This window comes from Hyperolius riggenbachi, chromosome 10 (genome assembly GCF_040937935.1).
Source record: "Hyperolius riggenbachi isolate aHypRig1 chromosome 10, aHypRig1.pri, whole genome shotgun sequence".
Taxonomy (NCBI): Eukaryota; Metazoa; Chordata; class Amphibia; order Anura; family Hyperoliidae; genus Hyperolius; species Hyperolius riggenbachi.
The window spans coordinates 277676420-277701339 of record NC_090655.1 but is presented as its reverse complement, the minus strand read 5'-3'; the positions used below and the strand labels follow the sequence as shown (position 1 = coordinate 277701339).

Genomic DNA, 24920 nt, shown 5'->3' with positions numbered 1-24920 from the left:
GAATATTTGGGGTCCCCAGGATATCTGCAGGAGATTCTTGTCCAGTGACATCATCCGTTGTACAGTCTGTGGATACAGGGAGACGAGTCTCTGAGAGGTTCCTGATGCCGGGACTCCGCCCTGCAGATAGAGAAACATCATCACTTCCTGTTAGATAATTCTGAGGGGAGGAGCAATTATCATTAGGGATGAAAGGAAAGGTGATGGTCGGCACTGCTGTACAACTTCCTTTATTTGGCAATGTGCAGACAAGTAGGCTGTGTGTTACATCATCACCTCACAGCCCATAAGAAGAGACTAAACACGTACCGGTGCGGGGGTGGATAATGGTGGGTGCTGGTTGCTGGGAGCCTGACGGCAGTTTCACTCACAAGCGCTTCATCAGAGGCTATGACAAGGGGGCGGGGCTATATCTGCTCTAGCTGGAGAAAGTGCTTTACTGTAATAGTAACCTGCAATCCAAGATTACAGTGTGGGGAGGTCAGGGAGAGCGAGGCCAAACAACACGGCCGCTATTCCTAATGGAATTACAAGTCCTGCTGCAGCAGCTAATTATACAAGCCACTAACATAATATCCCATGATGAATATAGGTCAGGCCATGCAGAGCAGAGAATCTGGCTGACCTCGTCCTCATATACAACAAGGACTGCCTGATTAGGGGAAGCTGGGGTTAGGAAGGTTTAAAAGTTAGCTTAATATTTCCTCTGTGCACGCTACAAGCAGCGTAGAGTTGTTACTTAGCAATGCCTTGATTTGCCACGCGGTAGTGATGTATTGCTTCCGCGATACTTCACTAAAGTGTCCACTACGTAGTGTGCACAGAGGAAATACTAAGTCATGTGATGTAGCGTGCACAGAGGAAATAAGTAGCGCTGCTCTATTAGTGTTCGTAACAGTAGATAAGTCACGCTGTTTGCCAGCACTATAGTTAGTGAAGTTTGTGTTTTATAGCATGTAAATAGTAACTGTAGAATTGAAGTGAGAGAGGAAAGAGTCAGGAATAGATACGGCACCTATTCTGCTGAACTTCTGAGACACAATCTCCTCCACTGCACACTGACTGCTTTACATTGTATCAAAGGGGTAGATTCATGAAATTGTGGTAATATTACCACACATACTGAGAGGAAGATGATCTATACTGTGCCCAGCAGGGACATATCTGTTACTCAGTTTAATAATAAGGCTTTTAAATATCTATCATTTATCATTTACCTGTGTTCATCTCAGGAATAATGTCTTCCTCTTTAGATCCTCTCATCATGTCACCCTCCCCCATTGACTGCTGGTCACTCCTCACATACAGCTCTTCTTCATCCTCTTTATGTGGCCCCATCATGTCACCCTCCTCCATAGACTGCTGATCACTCCTCACATGTGTCTCTTCTTCTTTAATTATCCTCATCAGGTCACCCTCCTCTGCAGACTGCTGATCATTCCTCACATACGTCTCTTCTTCTTCCTCTTTTCTTGTCCCCATCATGTCACCCTCCTCCATAGACTGCTGATCACGCCTCACATACATCTCTTGTTCTTCCTCTTTTCTTGTCCCCATCATGTCACCCTCCTCCATAGACTGCTGATCACTCCTCACATACGTCTCTTCTTCCTCTTTACTTGTCCCCATCATGTCACCCTCCTCCATAGACTGCTGATCACTCCTCACATACGTCTCTTCTTCTTCCTCTTTAACCACAGCACTTACATGTATCAGTTCTCCACCCTAATCACACAAAATAAGAAGCGCTATATAATGTGACCACAGATAACAGCAGAGGCAACAGGAAACAATGTCACATAGTTTGGGGTCTCTAATGACACTCAGTTCCACCTACCTGATAATGGTGGGGGGTGGTGGGATCTTCCTTTAGACAATCTTGGGAATAAAGAGGACCTGTACATCTTTCAGGTGGGTTTTGATTACTGGATCCATCTGTAGGAAACACACACCATGACTGAATACTATTAGATCAATTAACTAAGTGTTACCACATTGAAAAGTAAATATTACAGACTAGTGAGGTAAATTACAGGGTTGTGCGATGAATACCTCAAAAAATCATTCGGTAAAACAAATAAAATGTTGGGTATTTTAAAGATCTGGCTGGACCTGTCAATAACTAGAAACCAGCATGTGGTAAAATTGACAGACTACAGAGAAAGCCAATAGGAAGGGCCACCTGGTCCTGCTACTCTCCTCATTTGATCAGATGCATTACCGGGTGGGTTATCAGAAAGATAAACAAAATACAATAAAGAGACATTTACCGAGGCTTCCCTGTATCCCTTTAGACATGCAGATCTATATACTGGTACACAGAAGAGGCCCTTTAGTGGCATGCATACACATCTAAAGGGATACAGGAAGCCCTTTACTCTCTAGTAAGCTGTCACACAGGAATGGGTTATGCAGACACTTACAGGAGAGAACTTCAGCTTGTTGCAGAGACCTCCTCCACAGCTGGGAGACTTCTGCATTACTGAGCAGGTCTTACTGAACTGAAGCAACATTTCTCAGTAAATTACCTATTACCACATGTGTGACAATCTTGGTGCAAAAAAAAAAAAAAAAAAGTCTACAATACAGAATGCGGTATTTCTCCAACCTCTTTTTTTTTTGCTTATCAGCCCTTACTGAATTGAGGTCATTGTCTGTTTGTGTTTATCAGATGAGGGGGATATAGGAGGACCCCAAGCACTGCTTCCTCCATTACAAGTAATAAAGAATCTCCTCTTACCCGGTGATGTGAGGGGCGGCTGATTCTCCATCATGGTGTCCTTGTAGAGGTCCTGGTGTCCTTGTATATAAAGCCACTCCTCCATGGAGAAATAGACGGTGACATCCTGACACCTCATAGGAACCTGACACACAGAATAATACAGTCACCGCCCAGACACACCCCTCACTGTTACTGGATAATGTCCCATAATTCCCAGCACCGCTCACCTCTCCTGTCAGCAGCTCCATCAGCTTCCTGCTGATTTCCAGTATCTTCTGCTTGTTGTGTTCCTCATATATCAGGAAGTGAGGTGGGGGCACCGTGATGGTCACATGATCACCAGACTTCACTGGAGGAAAACTCTATATGGAAAGACCAACATTAATGTTGCATAATCTCTCAGAACCCTTTCTCACCTCTCCAGTTAGCTGTGTGTTTTATTAATAGAGATAAGAGTGATGTCATGTGACTTCCCAGAATCCTCCTCACCTCTCCAGTCAGCAGATAGATGATCTCCAGTGTGAGGTTGAATATCCTCTCGGTCATGTGACTCTGGTCCTCGTCCATCCTCAGTGATTTGGTCATGTGATCCATAAAGGATGCTGCTGCCTTTAGATATATAAGGGAGGAACAATCTAGGTTATACTGCTGTCAGTGGTGAAACTACCAATACAGGATCCCCCTCCCCCAGCACTCCCCATTGCTGTCACTTGTGGGTGGTGGAGCCATGCAGAGTATTGCAGGAAAGCATAATAAGCTGGTTTATAGCTCCCTGTGCACTGTACTCACAGCATGCTGCAGTCCTGTCCTCCCTCTGCCTCCTCTCCAGCTGGCCTTCTCTCCTCACATCCCCTCCCACTGTTACCATTCCTGTGATGTTACAGCAGTGCTTGTAGTGGTAGATGGATGAGGATCTGAGGAGAGGCAGAGACTGGGGCTAATGGGAGCAGAGGACTGGAGCACACTGTGACAGCTAGCTATAAACCAATGTAACCCTTCCTTTTACTACTCTGCATGGAGGTGGGGAAAGGGAGCAATACTGGAGTGTGGGCATGGCTATACCGGGAAAGAAATGACATTACTGGGGTGGAGGGACATTACATACTGGAGGATAATGGCAATGCTGGGGGACACAGGGGAACATGGCTATACCGGGAAATAAATGGCATTACTGGGGTGGGGGATATTACATGCTGGAGGATAATAGCAATGCTGGGGGACACAGGGGGACATGGCTATACTGGGGGGGGACATGGCTATACTGGGGGATAAATGGCATTACTGGGGTGGGGACATTACATACTGGAGGATAATGGCAATGCTGGGGGACACAGGGGGGACATGGCTATATTGGGGATAAATGGCATTACTGGGGTGGGGGACATTACATACTGGAGGATAATGGCAATGCTGGGGGACACAGGGGGGACATGGCTATATTGGGGATAAATGGCATTACTGGGGTGGGGGACATTACATACTGGAGGATAATGGCGATGCTGGGGGACACAGGGGGGACATGGCTATACTGGGAAAGAAATAGCATTACTGGGGTGGGGGACATTACATACTGGAGGATAATGGCAATGCTGGGGGACACAGGGGGACATGGCTATACTGGGGAAGAAATGTCATTACTGAGGTGGGAGACATTACATACTGGAGGATAATGGCAATGCGGGGGACATGGGGAGGGGGGGGGGGGCATGGCTATACTGGGAAAGAAAGAAAGAAGCGAGAGGGATATGGACGCTGCCATATTTATTTCCTGTTAAACAATACCAGTTGCCTGGCATCCTGCTGATCCTCTGCCTCTAATACTTTTAGCCCCAGACACTGAACAAGCAGCAGCAGATCAGGTGTTTCTGACATTATAGTCAGAATCTGCAGCCAAATAGATCAGCAGGGCTGCCAGGCAACTGGTATTGCTTAACAGGAAATAAATATGGCAGCCCCCATATTCTTCTCACTACAAGTGGTCCTTTAAAGAAAAACATTTATTTGTTACACCTGATACAAATCCTGCAATACATCTGCATTATGCCAACTTCCTGCTTTCATGGAAGCAGACATATTGATAACATCCTGTGTTTACAAATTAGCTGTTCTGCTGTGCAGAGAAGATTCCTGAGCTGACAGCTGAGAGATCAAATTACAACTTGTGATAATCACAGATGAGGGAGAGTTAGACAGGCTAAACTCTCTTAATACATACAGGGTGCATTTCTCTATGTTTTCCTCCTGTCCTGTGCAAGAGTTCAGGTCCACTATAAATGAAACCTGCACTAGGAGCAGCGGCTGGATAGTGTACTGGATACAGGAAACAGAAGGATCGGACCAGCACCATATAGGTTACATCATTCATTTACATAAATAGGATAGAGAGTGTGCTGGGGTAACACAAATAGCACAACACAAGAGAAAGTACCCTGTATAGCACCACACTGACCGCAACAATAAATCCAAAAAAATCTTTATTATCTTTAATAAATCTTTATTAAAATCCAACCCAATTATAAGCAATGAAAAACCAGGAAAGGTGAAATGAGTGGTGTCCTAAATCAGTAATCAAAATACAAAATCACAGGTTCTCCTCATCCAAAGTGTTATATATGCAATGTAAACAAATCACACATTATATATATATATATATATATATATATATATATATATATATATATATATATATATATATATATATATATATATATATATATATATATATATATATATATATATATATATATAAATATATATATATGTATATATATATAAAAGAGACATAGGGTTGCAGCACACAGCTCTTTTTTTATTTGGAGCAAAAAGCATAAGGTACAGGCAAACAGTTTCGGTCGTCCCCGACCTTTCTCGATGCCAACACAAAATGTAGTGAATCAAATCATTATATACCTGACAGGCAGGAAGTGACATGCTAATGTGGGACGACGCCCAGTAACAGGGAGGTAACATATGTTAAATATGGGATCATGCCCAGTATAGAGCAAACAGTGTTAAATTTCACACTTAGCTTCAAAATAATCAAGTCCAATCCAGCATCAGTGTCCCATCGTTCCTGGTCCAATATAGTCGCATCATACAATCTGAAATTTACAGAAACAGATGGAGGTCAAAATCTTTATTAAGACCCTCAGGGTGTAAACATTTCAATTTATGTATCCACATAACCTCCCTTTTCCTTAGGAGGAGAACTCTGTCTCCCCCACGGCTCGGTTTGGGTTGATGGTCAATGACCATAAACTTTAACTCAGTGTCTCTGTGGCCTGCATTGCGCCAATGTTTGGCTACTGGCAGCTCAGAGGTCTTGCTCCGCACAGAGCTCCTATGTTGTGAGACCTTTCACGATGACCTTAATCGGTCACATGAGAATATCAAATTTGATTTGACATATGATTCATTGGAGATCAATTTCCTCGATACTACGATTAGAGTTCAGAATGCTGCCTTGGTCTCAGATTTTTTCCAAAAGCCCACTGACCGCAACCAACTTCTCCGCTATGAGAGCTTCCACCCACCTGCTGTCTTCCGCTCGGTCACCAGGAGCCAATTACTTAGGGTTAACCGCATTGTGTCGGATGCTAACATTATTGAGCATAGAAGACAGCAGATGGTGGGAAAACTCTCACAGCGGGGATATCCTACCACACTAATACAGAACGAATTGCAAAGGATCTTGGATCCTACTGAGTCTGTGACTGACCAAAAGTGTGATCTGGGTCCTAGATTACCTTTTGTGTGCCAGTACCATGGATTGTCCTATAAAGTACTTTCTTGTATCAAAAAACATTGGCACATTCTAAGTAGTGTTTATCCAGAGATTCCCGAATTCCGCTCTCCACCGATTCCTGCCTATAGGCGCAATGCAACTGTGGGCAGCAAATTGGTCAGAGCGGACTGGTCTTTTCCTCCTAAAGACACCACTTCACTTACTGGCATCAAACGTGTGGGTTGTTACCCTTGCCTATCTTGCAGTGAATGTACCCATCTCATTAAAGGCACCACTTTTGGTGGAGACTATAGGATAAGACACTTTCTTACCTGCCAGAGCTCCTATGTTGTGTATCTATTGACTTGCCCATGTGGCCTTTTATATGTGGGTGAAACCACACAGAAGGTGCGAGATCGCATCTCACAACATAGGAGCTCTGTGCGGAGCAAGACCTCTGAGCTGCCAGTAGCCAAACATTGGCGCAATGCAGGCCACAGAGACACTGAGTTAAAGTTTATGGTCATTGACCATCAACCCAAACCGAGCCGTGGGGGAGACAGAGTTCTCCTCCTAAGGAAAAGGGAGGTTATGTGGATACATAAATTGAAATGTTTACACCCTGAGGGTCTTAATAAAGATTTTGACCTCCATCTGTTTCCGTAAATTTCAGATTGTATGATGCGACTATATTGGACCAGGAACGATGGGACACTGATGCTGGATTGGACTTAAATATTTTGAAGCTAAGTGCGAAATTTAACACTGTTTGCTCTATACTGGGCATGATCCCATATTTAACATATGTTACCTCCCTGTTACTGGGCGTCGTCCCACATTAGCATGTCACTTCCTGCCTGTCAGGTATATAATGATTTGATTCACTACATTTTGTGTTGGCATCGAGAAAGGTCGGGGACGACCGAAACTGTTTGCCTGTACCTTATGCTTTTTGCTCCAAATAAAAAAAGAGCTGTGTGCTGCAACCCTACGTCTCTTTTCTATAATCCAGAGGGGATTGGGCACCCCTGGCTGCGTGCACACCCACCCATTGAGGGTTCACTGTGACAGCTGCTGACCTCCATCGGACCTTATATATATATATATATATATATATATATATATATATATATATATATATATATATATATATATATATGAATAATGCTAAAAAAAAAAATGACAAATCAAAATATGCAAAGTAAAAATTCCAGCATAAAATCATCAATTCAGGTGAACAAGTGTCACAATCCGTGCCAGAAGGGGTAAATAGCAATAATGGTAGAGATAAATGTCTATAATGTAACGTGCACCGTGCAATAGCAGCAATACACAATGAAGAGTAAAGTGCTCACGTGTAATAGAAGAGATGAGGGGACTGCAGGACTACCAACCAAAGCCTTAAAGGACAACTGTAGTGAGAGGGATATGGAGGCTGCCATATTTATCTCATTTTAAAGTGAATGGGAACCGCATTTAAAAAAATGAGACAGATACTCACCCAAGGAGAGGGAAGGCTCTGGGTCCTATAGAGCCTTCCTGCTCCTCTCCTGGTCCCCTCGGTCCAGTGCTGGCTCGCCCGGTAGCAGTAGTTGACTAAATTAGTCAAATACTGCTTTATCCGGCCGAAGGAGGCTTCAGGGAGCCTGAGTGCTCCTGAAGAACTGAAGAAGGGCAGCGCCCTGTACTGTGCCTGTGCATGCACGCTCTCTTGCACGCTCACGCCTGTGCAGTATGGAGCCACACGTCTTCGGGAGGACACGGCTCCCGAAGACTTCCAAATAACCTTTCGGCGGGGGATTGAAATGGGAGGGGGGGGGGGGGGGAGCCAGCACAGGATAGAGGGTACCGAGAGAGGAGACTGAAGGCTCTATACGACCCAGAGCCTTCCCTCTCCTTAGGTGAGTATTTGCTTCATTTTTTTTTTTAAATGCGGTTCCCATTCACTTTAAGCAATACCAGTAGCCTGGCGGGGGTGTGTGTTATGTTCGCCGTGCTCCATGCCAAAAAATGGGTATGGCCATGACATCACATGGGCGGAGCCAACTATACTGTAACAGTGAGGCAGCGAGCCAGAGTTTCCTCCCAAAAGTTAGGCAAGTGACCCTAAGGGTAATTACAAAGAGAGGACACAGAAAGCCAATATAGTGTAGTAAGTACTGGCAAAGGATGAATATGCAGAGTAAGTAAAAGAATACTCACACACCCGGGTCGCCACAAAGGTAACCACTGTAAAGGCAGGTGGGGAGATTAGACCTGTCCCCACTCAGGATTAAGCAGTCTCTCTCCATAGATAAAGAAAAAGGAGTTACACCCCTCCACCAAGGGTGGACTCAGATATTGTACAAGAACAAGCAGAGGCACCAACAGGATAAAAAGGACTACAAATCTTACAAATATATATGTATAGTGGTGGACTTACCTCCTCCAAGCAGACAAACAGAACTGTTGATCTGAACAGTCACAGAAAATTGTATTTACACACTCCCAGTTATTGTGCAACGCGTTTCACAGGCGTGACCCTGCTTCATCAGGCAGTAAAAGTTGGAGCATTTCTTTTTTGGGGACAACGTTCCCCAAACACATAAGAAAGAGGTGTTTTTGACATATTGTGATGAAATGGGAGATTTGCATCATTGATGTGCAGATGATAAAGCTGCAGAAACTGCATGATGCTATTTATAAGCATATCATTTAGTAATAATAAGCCCCCAAAATGCCAAATTCTGCAACAATAACCCCAAAGTAGCAAATGCAGCCAACTATGACCATCAACACTAACCGTTTCCTCCCACACATGAAATGCAATAATTGTTTTCCCGACACATGAAATACAAGAACCATGACCTCTGACATATCAAAAGTGCAAGAACCATTACCACCGACACATGATATGCAACAACCGTTTCCTCCGTCAAATGAAATGCAGGAAACTTTCCCCGCGACATATACAATGAGGCAAGCATTACTTCCAGACACATGAAATGCAGCAAATGGGCAAACATTTCCCCCCGCACGTTAAAATTAAGTAAATGTTACCCCCCCCCCCCACACACACACACACACGCACACACACACTTGGAATACACTGAATGGAGGGGAGGAGGGTGACAGACTGGAAGGGGAGGTGGGGAAGAGGATAACACTGACTGGGTGGGGAGGAAGGAGAAGATCACACACAAGAGGGTTCATTGGGGGGGGGTTGCAAGAAGGGCAGCAGAGGAACACACACTGAGGGACAATGCTGGAGGGGAGGGGGGGGTCACCACACTGGAGAGAAGAGGGAGACACATACACATTGGCTATCATTCATAAAAGTGCTGTCGGTAAGGAGATTCAGTGCGGGAAAACACTGCTGTCGGTATTTTAGATTTCTGGGTGGTCATTCAGAAAAAGTTTGCCTGTTGCGATACAAGTGTGGAGATTTTCTGGAAAAGGCTGTCGGTAGGCTTGCGGAAACAGAGAAGCTGCCTGAGTCCCTCCGTGCGCTGCTCTCTCTGCTGCTGCTTGGGAGGTCTGTCCCATGTAGTTACATGTACTTACATGCTTATTGTTACTGCCGAGGGAGCGATAATCCCCCGTCCGCATACCGCTGTGCTCTAATCTTTATGAATGGACATTTTGTTACTTTTTCTAGATAAATCTAGAAAATCACCGCACAAGGCGGAAATTTATCGCTCTGCACGGGAATGTTAGCTTTTCATGCGAAGAGAGCCTTTATGAATGAAGATTTTGCTTAGTGGTCGGTAAAGTCGGCGGTTTTCAGCATTTCCGCATACGGGAATGCTTTATGAATGATAGCCAAAGAGGGACAGTGCTGGGGTAGGGAAGGACACACTGTGGTGGAAGAGAGGGGGGTACACGAGTTGGTGCTGGGGAGTGGGAGAGGAGGGGTACATGTTGAGGGACAGGGCTGGGGGAGAGAGGGACACACACATGGGGAAGGGGCACCGAGGGACATTGCTGGTGACACGGGCTGCTGTGAAGCTTATATGCTACTCTTACCAGCCAGCGGATGCAGTACACACCGGTAAGGTCTCTCCTGTATGGATTGGCTATTCAAAAATAACACCTCCCTGTCCCAGCGATCCGTGCGGTTAGGCTGGGCAGAGTTGGTCGCACTGATTGGAGGGAGGGCAGGGCTGAGGGGGAAGCAGGTTGGGGAGGCGAAGTTGATGCCAGGTGGCCACACCTACTTTCCACAACACAGCCCATTGGACGGTGGCCAGAGTCCTGCGGCCGGGACATCCCGCAGCCAAAAGTGGGATGTTTCCCGGGACCCCATGCAGCCTGGGAAAGGGAACCCCAAATCCAGGACGTGTCTCTGCTAAAGCGGGAGGTCTAGTCACCATATGTAAGAGAGCTGGGTGCAGAGCGGGGAGCACATCCTGGCTGGAGGCAGAATTCCTGTTGCAATAAAAGTGCAGAGATTTTCTGGAAAAGGCTGTCGGTAGGCTTGCGGAAACAGAGAAGCTGCCTGAGTCTCTCCGTGCGCTGCTGCTTGGGAGGTCTGTCCCATTTAGTTACATGTATTCCACATGCTTATCGTTACTGCCGAGGGAGCGGTAATCCCCCGTCCGCATACCGCTGTGCTCTAATCTTTATGAATGGACATTTTGTTACTTTTTCTAGATAAATCTAGAAAATCACCGCACAAGGTGGAAATTTATCACTCTGCACGGGAATGTCAGCTTTTCATGCGGAAAGAGCCTTTATGAATGAAGATTTTGCTTAGTGGTCGGTACAGTCGGCGGTTTTCAGCATTTCCGCATGCGGGAATGCTTTATGAATGATAGCCAAAGAGGGACAGTGCTGGGGTAGGGAAGGACACACTGTGGTGGAAGAGAGGGGGGTACACGAGTTGGTGCTGGGGAGTGGAAGAGGGGTACATGTTGAGGGACAGGGCTGGGGGAAAGAGGGACACACACGTGGGGAAGGGGGCACCGAGGGACAGTGCTGGTGACACAGGCTGCTGTAAAGCTTATATGCCACTCTTACCAGCGAGCGGATGCAGTACACACCGGTAAGGTCTCTCCTGTATGGATTGGCTATTCAAAAATCCCACCTCCCTGTCCCAGCGATCCGTGCGGTTAGGCTGGGCGGGGTTGGCCGCACTGATTGGAGGGAGGGCAGGGCTGATGTGGTGGGAAGCCGTGCCGATTGAAGGGAGGGCAGGGCTTAGATGGAAGCAGGCTGGGGAGGCGAAGTTGATACCAGGTGGCTGCGCCTACTTTCACAGCACAGCCCATTGGATGGAGGCCAGAGTCCTGCGGCCGGGATATCCCGCAGCCAAAAGTGGGACGTTTCCCGGGACCCCATGCAGCCTGGGACAGGGAACCCCAAATCCGGGACATGTCTCTGCTAAAGCGGGAGGTCTAGTCACCGTATGTAAGAGAGCTGGGTGCAGAGCGGGGAGCACATCCTGGCTGGAGGCAGCATCTGTTTAGTGATAAATTTATTATGCAGCTTAATGCCCAGGAGGGGAGGGGGTGCTACTGACTGTGCCTTCTGTGGCTGCAGCTCCCAAGCACTGTGAGTCAGACAGGAGAAAAGCCCTGTGTGACTGCTCACATTCCATCTAACACTAATGCTCTCTTCCCCATCTCTCCTATATACAGTTATTGCTGCATACAATCTCTATGCTCATTCATACTATTACTATCCTCATACTTGCCCATGTCTGCACTGATCTCCCCACTGCAATACATCCTGTACATCTGGATTCTGGGAAACTTGTGTTTATTTTCATGCTGTGATTTGTTTACACTTCTAGTGCTGGACAGTGCCAGGCTGTCTGTACATTAGATAAGATAAAGCTCCATGGCCTTCCACAAAGCATGATGTACTAGAATGATCAGAATTATGTTTCTCGATCAGGGTGGGCGTGGTTTGCACACGGTGGAAGATGGAAGCCTAAGTTCAGAGCTCCTGCAGAGACTCACAAATCCCCGCAGCTAACACCCTTCCAGCGCTATGCTATCGAAACAAAAACATACAGGAAGCTTCACAGACACCCAGAGAACAAAAGGCGTGCAGCCAAGCAGAAACATTCCAGACATATTTCGCTTGCAGAAGACGGACAACTCCAGGCGTGAGACATCTAAGATGACGCAGACACCTGCACCAGCAGAAGGCCCGCAGACCAGCTCTGCTACAGAACCTCTGGTGAGCCATGCTGTCATGTTTGCGTGGCCAGAAGAGAATGGGGAGATATTAAGGGATTAACGTGAGATGCAAGTCTCTGTGTAAAACTGTGATCCTAGCCTAATACAATTCTATGCTGGCTCCACTGTCCATGTTACAGATGAGGCTCCCGGTCATTGCCCCAATAATGAAGTGTTGATGTGGGCCTAGTACATGTGAGTGTAAGCATCATTAGCCACCCGATACTATAAAGCACCATTGATTACCATCGGGCCTGCTCTGTATGCCGTTCTGCACCGCGGACTAACTAAGACTGGACTGTTATCTGTTATCCGCGCCCCTCTCCGCTCGCCGCTGAATCTATCCTGCCTTGCACTGCCTGCTCAGACTGGCCTGGCACCAAACTGATCCCGGAATGGGCCAAGAACAGCCCCTCTCCCAGCACATCGTCACCTTGTCCAGGGAGGAGCTGCTGCACTGGGAACCCCTAGTCCACAACAATGAAGATGCTCCCCTGCGCGACGTGGTTAATGCCCACTTCAATAAGCTGGTTGCATACCGCACCATGGGAAAACGCCGCCACAGGGGGAGGAGGGCAGTAGCACTTGTGAGACTCAAGAAGAAGGGCCTTCACTCTCCTGTCCCTGCCATCCTTCTAGCGAAAGTGCGTTCACTCCCGAACAAGATGGACGAACTGCTTCTTCTACTAGGGAGCAAGCCCTTAATTGGCAGGAACACCCCAGTTCTCTGCTTTACTGAAACCTGGCTGAGCAACAGTACCCCGGACAATACTCTTCTGGTGCCAGGCCACGACATCTTTCGAGCTGACAGAGATCAGGCTCTCTCTGGGAAAAAGCGCGGAGGAGGCATATGCTTCTACATAAACACCTCCTGGTGCACCAACTCCACCATCCTCAGCAAGATCTGTTCCCCCGATGTTGAGCTACTGGCCATCAACTGCAAGCCACAGTACTCACCCAGGGAGTTTACATCCTTTGTTCTCTTTGGAGTCTACATCCCCCCCGATGCAAACACCAAGAGCGCCCTGCAAATTCTTAGCGACAGCATCCTGAGGTGGGAAACTGCTCTTCCAGAAGCCCTCTTCATCATCCTGGGGGATTTCAACAGCGCCAACCTCCGCCAGGAACTGCCCCGGTACAAGCAGCACATCACCTGCCCCACCAGGAACCACAACACCCTGGACCACTGCTACACAGTGCAAAAGAACGCGTACAAGGCCACCCAGGGAGCTGCCCTGGGGAATTCCGATCACTGCCTAATTCACCTGATCCCCACCTACCGCAGGCTCCTGGAAACTGTCAAGCCTATCATCAGGACTGTCAAAAAGTGGACAGAGGACGCAAAGCTGGAGCTGCAGGCATGCTTGGATTGCACAGACTGGTCGGCCCTGCAGGCACCCACCTTGGCGGAATGGACAGAGAATGTGACCTCCTATATCAGCTTCTGCGAAGAGTCGTGCATCCCAACTAAGACCTTCAAGGTCTTCCCTAACAATAAGCCCTGGTTCACCAGTAAACTGCATCGACTCCGGAAACTCAAGGAAGAGGCGCACAAGTCCGGCACCCCAGCTGAGTTCAGGGAGGCCAGAAATACCCTGAACCGGGAACTAAAAGCTGCAAGGAGGGCCTACTCCGACAAGCTGAAGCTCAGTCTCCAATCAAACAACTCCCGGGAGGTCTGGAAAGGTCTGAAGTTACCAACTTCAAATCCACCCACCAACAGGCGATCCCTAGCATACAACTAGCCGAGGAACTCAATGAGTTTTATTGTAGGTTCGAGCACCTCACCACACCGAAGGATATCCCCCCCCCCACCCATCCCACGGGGGCATGACGATGCCTCGGCGTCTATTAAAGTCCAGGAAGAGGATGTACTGCGTCAACTCCGCAAACTCAACCGCAGGAAGGCTGCAGGCCCGGACGGCGTGTCATCAATGTGTCTAAAAACCTGTGCAGTCCAGCTAGCTCCCATCCTTACCTCCATCTACAATAGGTCCCTAGCTGAAGGCGAGGTTCCCCCTTGCTTCAAAAGGTCCACAATTATCCCAGTCCCCAAGAAAACAGGAAACACTGAACACAACAACTTTAGACCCGTAGCCCTCACTCCCATCATCATGAAGGTCCTTGAGCGACTAGTTCTTGCTGTCCTGAAGAGCTCCACTGATGCCCTCCTCGATCCTCATCAATTCGCGTATAGGGCGAACAGGTCAGTTGAGGATGCCATCAATGTCAGCCTGGCGTACATCACAGAGCATCTCGACAGACCTGGCTCCTATGCCAGAATCCTGCTCTTGGACTTTAGCTCGGCCTTCAACACCATTCGCCCGGACATTCTGCTTAACAACCTGGTGCAACTTGAGGTCGACCCATCCCTCTGCAGGTGGGTCGGGGACTTCCTCACGAACAGAACACAGCAAGTCAAGCTCGGTAACTGCTCCTCCAGCGTGAGAACCACCAACATAGGGGCGCCGCAGGGGTGTGTACTGTCCCCACTTCTGTTCTCCCTTTACACCAACAATTGCACCTCAACTGCTGACTCCGTTAAGATCATCAAATTCGCGGATGACACAACCATCATCGGTCTCATCAGCAGCAACGAAGAGCAGGCCTACCGCAGTGAGATTGAGAGGATCTGCAACTGGTGCAAGGAGAACAATCTCGTCCTCAATGCATCCAAGACTGTCAAACTAATTGTAGACTTCAGAAAACTCCCTCCCGCCCTCCCACCAGTTCTCATTGAGGAGACTGAAGTCTCCAGGGCTCCAAGTGTTCGGTTCCTGGGCACCACCATCACCAGTGACCTAAGATGGGGGCAAAATACCACCAGAAAAATGCCCAGTGGAGGCTATTTTTCCTACGCCAGTTGAAGAAATTTGGCATCCCACGTGTTCTGCTCACCAGTTTCTACTCCGCAACAGTCGAGTCTATCCTCTGCTCCTCCATCATTGTCTGGTATACGGGGGCCAACGCTAGGGACAAGTACAAACTTCAGAGAGTAATCAGCGCTGCGGAAAAGATCATTGGCACGACCCTGCCCCCTCTCGATCTCCTCCACGCTGCCAGAATGATGAAAAGAGCCAGCAGGATCTCCCAAGACCTCTCCCAACCGGGAAGCCACTTCTTTGAGCCCCTCCAATCGGGCCACCGCTTCAGAGTAGTCCGCTCCAGAACCACGAGGCGTAGAAACACCTTTTTTCCCCAGGCAGTCCTAATCCTGAACACTCCCCCCGAACACTCCACCCACCTGGTCCCCTCAAGCTTAGCCCATGCACAACGCAGTTCCCCAGTCGCCAACACTGACTCTAGCCCCCGCCTGTAACTATGCACCAATGTTATGCTGATATACCTGTTAATGCATGTATTTATGTATGTATGTATGTCTTATTTCTTTTTGCTCTCCGCCATTGCCATGTGTACCACAACCAATTCCGGGGGCGCCAACAGCGCACTCGGCGAATAAAAGCGATTCTGATTCTGATTATATTAAACAACTTCCTACGATGTCTGACATGAACAACTTAGCTGCAGACATTAAAAACAGTATGATGGGTGCAGTGTATGAGCTCAAGGAGGATGTACAGGGCCTAGTGAAGCGGATTGAGGATGCAGAGAGGGCGGGAGATAATAGAGATGCAGCCATTGAGGAACTACAGCAAGCAACAGTTTCTCATAACTTGCATTTAATTGAGATGAACAGACATATGGAAGACCTAGATAATAGGGGACGACGACACAACATCCGTGTGAAAGGCGTACCAGAGTCTGTGCAGCCCAGCGACATTAACGCTGCCCTCCTTTCTATCTTTAACAGTCTGCTGGACAGGCCTAAGGACACTGCCATAGACATAGAACGCGCTCACAGAGCTTTAAGGCCGCGTGGTGCAGAGGGCGAAACTCCTAGAGACATTGTGTGCTGTTTGGTTAACTTCATGCTAAAAGAAGAAATAATGCAAAAAGCAAAGGGAACAGGACACCATAATGTTTAATGAAACAGAAATCAAATTATACCAAGACCTCTCACAGATCACATTAAGGAATAGGAGAGCCCTTGCTCCCTTACTCACTGAGCTCCGCTCACACAGCATCACGTACAAATGGAAATTTCCTTTCGGTCTGCAGGCCTCACGAGATGGGCGCATAGCGGTTCTGCGTCTTCCGGGTGATGTTCACAAGTTCTGCAAAATCCTACGTATATCCTCTGTTGATTTACCTGACTTTTACGCAGATTTCCGTCTACCCGTAATCATGGGACACATGTTTAATGAAGGAGCCATCATCCCAGCAGGAGATATATGGCCTAATAAGCCTGGACTCAGACCCTCTTACCGCGCTAAGAAAAATGGCGGTACTGATCGTAACAGGTCCAGAAATCGTTCTCCCCTCGCTCCTGACCGAGATACCTCCACCGATAGAACAGGAGATGAGGACTGATATACCTCCAAGCTAATTACATTTGCTGTGTTAGCCTTTACTTACTTGCCCGTCTGAGTCTCAGCTCGCTGGGCTTTTGGGTGTCATGATTATGGCTCTAAAATGACTGGTTGCCTGTGTTAATAAGTTTATTTTTTCATCACTACTCTTTATGACTGCACTATTTCTTGTTCCAGGATATTAATATGCTTAGTGGGGTTCATAGAATACTGTCCACTCTCATGTGCTCATAAAATGATTCCTCAGGCTGAATAGGTACTCTAAAACTTTGACTTAATACTGTTATAATAAGACTGTTTCAGCACAAGTAATAGGATAGATTTTAGTCTATTGTCTAGTGTGATAGAGTTATATGATAATACTGATTCACTATGAATCCACATCTGAATGTTTGACCTATTTTTGATAAGTTTTTTCTTCACAGGTGCTTGATAGCATACACTTAGATAGTAGGGGGAATGTGAGATCTCTATATATGGAGTGCTTCTCAGAATTACTTTTTGTTCCCACTTAAATATCATAAGTAGTTTTCTATTCTATTGCACTTCTAGAACAGACAAATTAAAAGAAAGTAACTTTGACCCTTTGCTTCGGCATGTCCAGCACACATTGGATAACTGGCAGCGTAAGCCATTGTCCTGGTTTGGACGAATGGCTAGCCTAAAGATAACGATATTACCTCGCATATTGTATTACTTCTCTACTATCCCACTCTTTCTTCCTAAACTCTGGTTTGTGACCTTGCAGAAAGCTTTCACTAAATTTATTTGGGGACAGAAACCTGTTAGAATTAGAAAAGATAAACTAACTTATCCTAGAGACAGAGGAGGAGCAGGACTTCCTGACATTTGGAGATACTACCAAGCCTCCATGATTAGCAGAATTGTGGATTGGCATTGTAATGAAGACTCTAAAGATTGGGTGAGGCTAGAAAAAGATTTCTTTGGCCAAGACATTAAGTGGTGCCCATGGAATCCTACACTAGATTACAAATTCTCAGCCCTACAATACATTAAATTTCATCCATTAATTAATGCTACCTTATTGACCTTTCGAAAGTGCTGTTCAGAAACAAAAGTCTCGACTATACCTGGCCCTTTAACTTCATTGAGAACAACCAATAATTTTCTTCCTGGACACCAGACAGATTTTATGCCCCACTTGAACCTACGAAAGGATCTTCTTATAAAAGATTTAGTTGATGGACAGACTTGTATCCCCATAACTACTCTGGAAACTGACTCAGAAAATAAGATCCCTTTTTGGCAATACTTCCAATTAAGAACATTCCTCTCAGCAAAAGACCTGATTAAGGTAGTCCAAAATAAACTTACAGACTTTGACTCCTTGATTCTACAGAACTACTTAGTCTCTAAACTATAGAAATCCCTTCTGGACCTATCTCAGCAGCTCATATTTTTATTTAAAGATGAGTGGGAACGCAGATTAAAAAAAATCGTTTGATGAAGATGACTGGGAAAAAGTTTGCATTATGGGATATAAAAGCTCAGTAAGTGTACTGACTCAAGAGATGAACTTTAAACTGCTAGCTCATTGGTATAGAACACCCGTCTTTCTTCATCAGTGCTTCCCTCAGGTCTCTGATGTGTGCTGGAGGTGTCAAAGTGCAAGGGGTACTCTTCTTCACATTTGGTGGGATTGCCAATCAATTGTTCCCTTCTGGACCAGAGTCCAATCATTTATAGCTACTATTGCTAGTGAAAAATTAGAATTTCTACCAGAAGTATTCTTATTACATCTTTCTAGAGAGAGCATGCGTTCATACAAAAAATCTCTTGTCAAACATTTGCTCAATGCAGCCAAGGCATGTATACCTCTCAAATGGAAATCTACTGACCCTCCATCGATCTCCCTTTGGTTCCAAAAGATAGAACAGATTAAAAATGGAGCAATTACGCCACTCCACTACAGAGGAGGTTGAAAAATATGTGATTATGTGGGCCCAATGGTTTGACTTCTTAGATAGCCAGGAATATCGAGACTTAATGATAGATAGGCAATCAAGGCCTCCCCTCAATGCACATCTGTGTTTAGGCCCAACTGTTATCCCACCCTCCCAGGTATCATGAAATATCTCAAACTTCATTATGGACCTAATCAATAGCTAATTTCTGATAACTTGCATTCTCTTAGGTTGCTTCTAATTAAGATTGTATCCTCTATGGTCAAGACATATACTATGCAGGTGTTATTATTTTCATTACAATGTGCACAGATGTGTATTCTTTTTATCTCTACTCATCTATATCTCATAATTAAACAACCACCAGCTCTTATGTGAATATATAATTGTGAACAGTTAAGATTTATAGTATAGTACTTTTTATCATTCTGTTTATTATGGGACACTTAGTCTCTGTTTTCAGTACTATCTTCTGTATTACCTTTGTCCCTTAAGTGTGAAGTCTGTTCTTATCAGAAGATATGTATGTAAACAAGTGGTTTGACCCAGCACTCTCAATGGAGACAAGCGTGCTATAGCTGATCAGAACTTGTTGCTCATCAAGTTCAAAAATAGCAAAAAAAGAGATATCAGCAGCACCGCTACAGTGAAAAAGTCCTGACCATACCTTTAAAGAACGGGATAGTAGACCTAGACGCCAGCAGGGCCTTAGACTCCCCTTTGTTTCCACTTACAATGCCTGCAGTGCTAAGCTGGGGTCCATTGTACGGAAACATTGGGGCCTCTTACGCCAGTCCTTCCCACAAGTTCATGAGTTCAGATATCCCCCACTTCTGTCTTTTAAAAGACCTCCCACTATTAGAGACAAAATGGGACGAGACAAGTATGGGACAACACCTGTAGTTACTGACTCGGCGAGCAGATTTGGCACTTATCCATGTTTAAGTTGCCATGCTTGTAGCCATATTGTCAAAGGTGATAGTTTTAATCACCCATCTTTGGGAACTGAGTTTAAGATCCGTGGACGCTATTCTTGCGATTCAACATATGTAGTGTATCTTATTAAATGCCCTTGTGGCTTAGCTTATGTTGGCATGACGACACAATCTTTACGTGTACGTCTTTCATCACACAAGTGTGCGATACGTGGTCAGAATCGAGAACAGGCAGTATCGTCCCATTTTGTCGAGTCTCGACATTCAGTGTCACAACTTAGGATACAGGTCATAGACAGTGTACCTAGGACATTACGTGGTGGGGATAGATTGAAAGCATTACTAAAATGTGAAGCAGGATGGATTAGACGTTTAGGAACTGTAGGTCGAGGAGGTTTAAATAGGGAGTACGATTTATCGTTTTGTATTTAAGAAGATTGGGATCTGGGTGGCAATCAGGACCAGTAACATAGGTTTGGGGTTTTTTTCTGCAATTTTTGGAATAATTTATGGGATGTATCTAGTATTTATATTCTGAGATAACATTTTCTTAAGGTTGTTCCTGTACTTTTCTATATCTGATGTGATTAAGGTTCTTTATGTTTATGCATGAGCGGTGACCAATCAGAGCATATCAATATTTGTACATTTTTGCATATGTATATTTTACTGGTTTTTGTCTTCTGTAGTGTTATGCACAGTTTACTTTAACTATTTGCGTATGTTTATACGCCACTCCCATCTTTTTACGCGTACGCTTTGTTAGCATTTATTCAGAGGTTTTTACGCATTATTCTTCCACGCGTTCCTAGATTTTTGCGTAAATTTTTACGCTTTTTACGCGTCTTTTCTTGTTGGCATTAATTGTGGATGCCTTTAGCATACTTTTTTCATGCGTTCTCGCGTTTGGGGTTTATGCGTACATTTTTACGCATCAGGTGATTTTTACGCGTACATGGCAGTTCCCCATCAGGTCCGTTTTGGGTGTGGTTTAGCAACCGTTTTTCTTATGGGAGTGTTTTCTTGCAGTGAGGTCACTTGTGGGTTGTACTTCCTGTGTACTGAAGTTCCCCATCAGGTCCTCCATTCTTTTGGTCTGCTCTGATTGGTCACTTCTCAAGTCTCATTTGTGGATTGGCTGACATTTGAATGTGTGGCCATATTTAAGAAGGTATGAGAACATTGTTTGTCATTATGAGCTTGCAACTTGAAGAAGAAGCATGTCGCTTCGAAACAGCGGGCTGTAGTTGCCTTCAGCTCTATCTTTGCCACATGATTTTACTGCACTAATAAAAGAGCTAACTTTCGGATGGCGTGTCTGCCGCGCGACCGAGCTGGACGCCTAGACACACAGCTCCGCAAACCCTCGCCTAATAAAGCGGCTCAACGCACCGCCAGCAGCACCCAACCTAACATCACAGATGGAGGGAGACCCGATGGAGCTGGAGACCTCCAACAAAAGAAAAAAAGCCAACAGAAGCCCCAGAAACTGCCCGAACTGTTCGCAGGCATGCAGGCCAAAGCAGCAAGCAAAGATGGCGCCGGCTCCGGAGCGCGCTCTGCACAGCCCGCACAAGATGTGGAGAAACAAACAGCCTCAAACACACAGCCAGCTCTACTGATCCCCGCAACCACCACAGGAGACTCCTCACCGGAGACAGCTTCCCCGGCCTCTCGCAGCCCGGCTAAATCTCGCCAGAGACTTTCTGCGCACGAAGACCAGGTAGGAACTGACACCATCTTTCCACACACCCTGCTTGCAAATTCCTTACCGCCTACCACACAAGGAAGCTCCCTTGAATCATTCCCTGCCTCAGACCAGGGCATAACGCAGGAATACCTGAAAAACATGATGCTGACTCTAAAGGCATCCCTCTCTGCAGAAATGGCAGTAGTAACCAACCACCTACAACAGTCAGTGAACACCCTAGGGGAGAGAGTCTCCACAGTAGAGAACAGTGTAGCAAGGCTGACAGCAGAGCACAACAAAGCTGTGGACTGTATGGAGGACACACAAAACGACATCACTTGGCTGAAGGTAAAGGCAGCAGACTTAGAGGATAGAAACCGAAGATCAAACTTAAAATTCAGGGGCATAGATGAAAAAGTACAACAACCGCAACTTAAGCAGTTTGTACAAAAGCTTATACACACAGCCCTCCCTCATCTATCAGAAATAGAAATGATGATTGAAAGAATCCATAGACTTCCGAAGCCCGCCCATCTTCCTGAAAACATCCCTAGAGATGTAATATGCAAGTTCTTCTTCTACCCCACTAAAGAGAGCCTACTGCTTTACATCAAAAAACAAGGATCCCTGCCTGACCCCTACAAAAGTATCTCACTATACTCAGACCTCTCTCAGGCCACACTAACAAAACGCAAGACACTGCTGCCAGTTACTAAAGCTCTACGAGATCACAACATCCCTTACCGATGGGGATTCCCCACGAAGTTACTAGTTAACAGAGCAGGCACCCTCTTCACCATCTCAAACACAGAGGAGGGCATTAAACTGCTCACCTCCTGGAAAGTTAAAATCACAGAGACGGCTCCCAAACCTAGAAGATCTAACCCTTCATCAAAAATTCAACAAGACTGGCAATTAGCACCATAGAGGGTTCTACGGAACAAGTTGATACTCCTACTCAACAAGAAGGTGGATCTCTGCTCCTTATTAGAGATGCCACCCATTAACCCCCCTGATGGAGTCTTAATTGGCAACCTCATAATGCTACTACTTCTTGCAACTAATACACACCCTCTCCGACCAAGAGTTAGGAGCCTCATGGTACTACGTTCTTGCACAGTAGATCTGCAATACCCCCACCCCCATCCCACCCCCCCTCTACACTATACCGCCATAACCTCACAGCTCATTGAATGGATCAAATATTATCATCCACCACTCCAAGATGCTGATATGCACCTCAATTAACGCTCATGGTCTAAATATTCCTGTTAAAAGACACTCACTCTGGAAAGAGGCAATCAACCTCCGCTCTGATATCCTTTTTGTACAGGAAACACATTTCCAAGAGGGGAAAGCCCCATCCTGCCAGAATACCAACTATCCACTCATTATTTTTAATAACAACACCAAAAAGAAATGCGGGGTCCTAACGGCATTCCACAAGGACTTAGAAGTCAAGATATCACAAATAGAGAAAGACCCACAGGGAAGGTACATCCTGATCTACTGCACAATTAATAATTTACAGTACACTCTACTTAATCTATACGCACCCAATCAAGGTCAACTAAAGTTCCTCAGGAAACTACTCACAAGAGTAACAGCTGTCAATCCACCAGGACTAATCATAGGAGGAGATTTTAACTTAATACAGGATCCCAAGACAGACTCTTCGAACTCTCAAAATAAACAACCCAGGACCCTGGTCACCCTCCTAGCTAAACTCGACCTCTATGATCCCTGGAGAGCAGCCCATGGAACTGAGAAAGACTTCACCTTTTTCTCCCACATTCACTCCTCATATTCAAGAATTGATTTCTTCTTGACCGACAGACACACTCTCCAAAGAGTCTCGAACTCCAAGATTCATAACATCACTTGGTCGGACCATGCCCCGGTAACCATTAATATAGATCCCTCCCTTAAGTTAAACACTAGACCACCTTGGAGACTCAACACTTCATTATTGATCCCGGAGAAAAACAAGAAGCTCCTAGATAACCAACTAAAGGAATATTTTACCCTAAACGAAGGAGGGGAAGTTGGAGAGGCCTCAGTCTGGTCAGCACACAAGGCAGTGATAAGGGGATTACTGATTCAGATAGGGGCCCAAACCAAAAAAGCGAAACAAAAAGAAATTAACGATCTTTTAACTGAAATTAAATCCACGGAGCATAAACACCAGACAAACCCCACCCTAGTAGGCACGAAACTATTATTTGAGTTACGGCAAAAACTACGGAATGCACTCACAGTGGAATATGACTCCCGTCTAGCCAGGCTTAAATTAAATCGCTACCACCAAAACAACAAAGCGAGCCCACTCCTGGCAAAAATTATACAAAACAAACAAGCAAAGGCAAAAATCTCCAAACTAATCCACCCATTTACCAAAAAATCCCTCACAAACCCCCAAGAAATTGCGGACGCTTTTAGCGATTTCTTCTCCTCCTTATATAACCTTAAGAATGATGATAATACCCCCCAACCCAACCCGGAACTAATTAAAACCTTCTTAGCTAAGATCAATCTTCCAATAACGACAGAGGAGCACAATTCCACTCTGAGTGCACCCATCACCAAAGCCGAAATATTAAATACAATCCTAAAGTCCAAATCCAACAAAGCCCCAGGCCCTGATGGACTACCAAATGAATATTATAAATTATTTGCTCCCATACTAATCCCTAGACTGACCACCCTCTTTAATAACTTCATTACTTTGGGCACTATACCAGATGAATACACCAAGGCAATAATAACCGTAATACCAAAACAAGGGAAAGACCAGACCAGCCCCTCCAACTACCGCCCGATATCGTTATTAAACTGTGACCTCAAGCTGTATGCTAAAATACTAGCAAACCGGTTATTCCACATTCTACCTCAGCTTATAGCGTTGGACCAGGTGGGATTCACGGAGGGCCGCCAGGCACCAGATGGGACCAGGAGAATGCTAAACATAATTCACTCCTTGGAGTCCTGTCGGAGGCCTTCTCTGCTCCTAGCTTTGGACGCGGAGAAGGCCTTCGACAGGGTCCATTGGGGATTCCTGAGTGAAGTACTAACGAAATTCGGAATCCAAGGGGCCTTCCACCGAGCCGTCATGGCCCTCTACAAATCCCCTTCAGCTTCAGTAAATGTATCTGGGTTTCTATCCAAGCAATTTAATATCACCAATGGCACAAGACAGGGGTGCCCCCTGTCCCCACTTATCTTTGTGATGATAATGGAGACCCTCGCTGAAACCATCCGCGCCAACCCTAACATAGAAGGTGTCCCAATAGGGCCTACGGCCCCCAAAATAAGTCTCTTCGCAGATGACGT

At 45.9% G+C, this 24920-nt stretch overlaps 2 protein-coding genes across 2 annotated transcripts in view; both read right to left on the bottom strand.

Moving 5' to 3' along the window:
• LOC137535444 (zinc finger protein 208-like) overlaps positions 1 to 24920 on the bottom strand; it is a 195524-nt gene that overhangs the window by 55481 nt on the left and 115123 nt on the right. The gene's annotated exons all lie outside the window — the stretch shown is intronic.
• Positions 141 to 8693, bottom strand: LOC137535870 (gastrula zinc finger protein XlCGF66.1-like). The gene is made up of 7 exons (XM_068257749.1): positions 8649 to 8693; positions 3212 to 3331; positions 2950 to 3084; positions 2741 to 2864; positions 1838 to 1935; positions 1638 to 1725; positions 141 to 160 (listed from the first exon to the last, which is right to left on the bottom strand). The coding sequence occupies exons 2-7, from the start codon at positions 3314 to 3316 to the stop codon at positions 141 to 143; spliced, it is 570 nt and encodes a 189-aa protein (XP_068113850.1). The 5' UTR covers positions 3317 to 3331; positions 8649 to 8693.

Excerpts from the sequence above, each read along its gene's own strand:
- LOC137535870 (XM_068257749.1), bottom strand. The coding sequence starts at position 3,316 with ATGGATCACATGACCAAATCACTGAGGATGGACGAGGACCAGAGTCAC. Across the intron at positions 1,936-2,740 it reads GCCGCCCCTCACATCACCGG|ATGGATCCAGTAATCAAAAC; the intron begins GTAAGAGGAGAT and ends TGTTTCCTACAG. Across the intron at positions 1,726-1,837 it reads CCACCCCCCACCATTATCAG|GGTGGAGAACTGATACATGT; the intron begins GTAGGTGGAACT and ends TTGTGTGATTAG.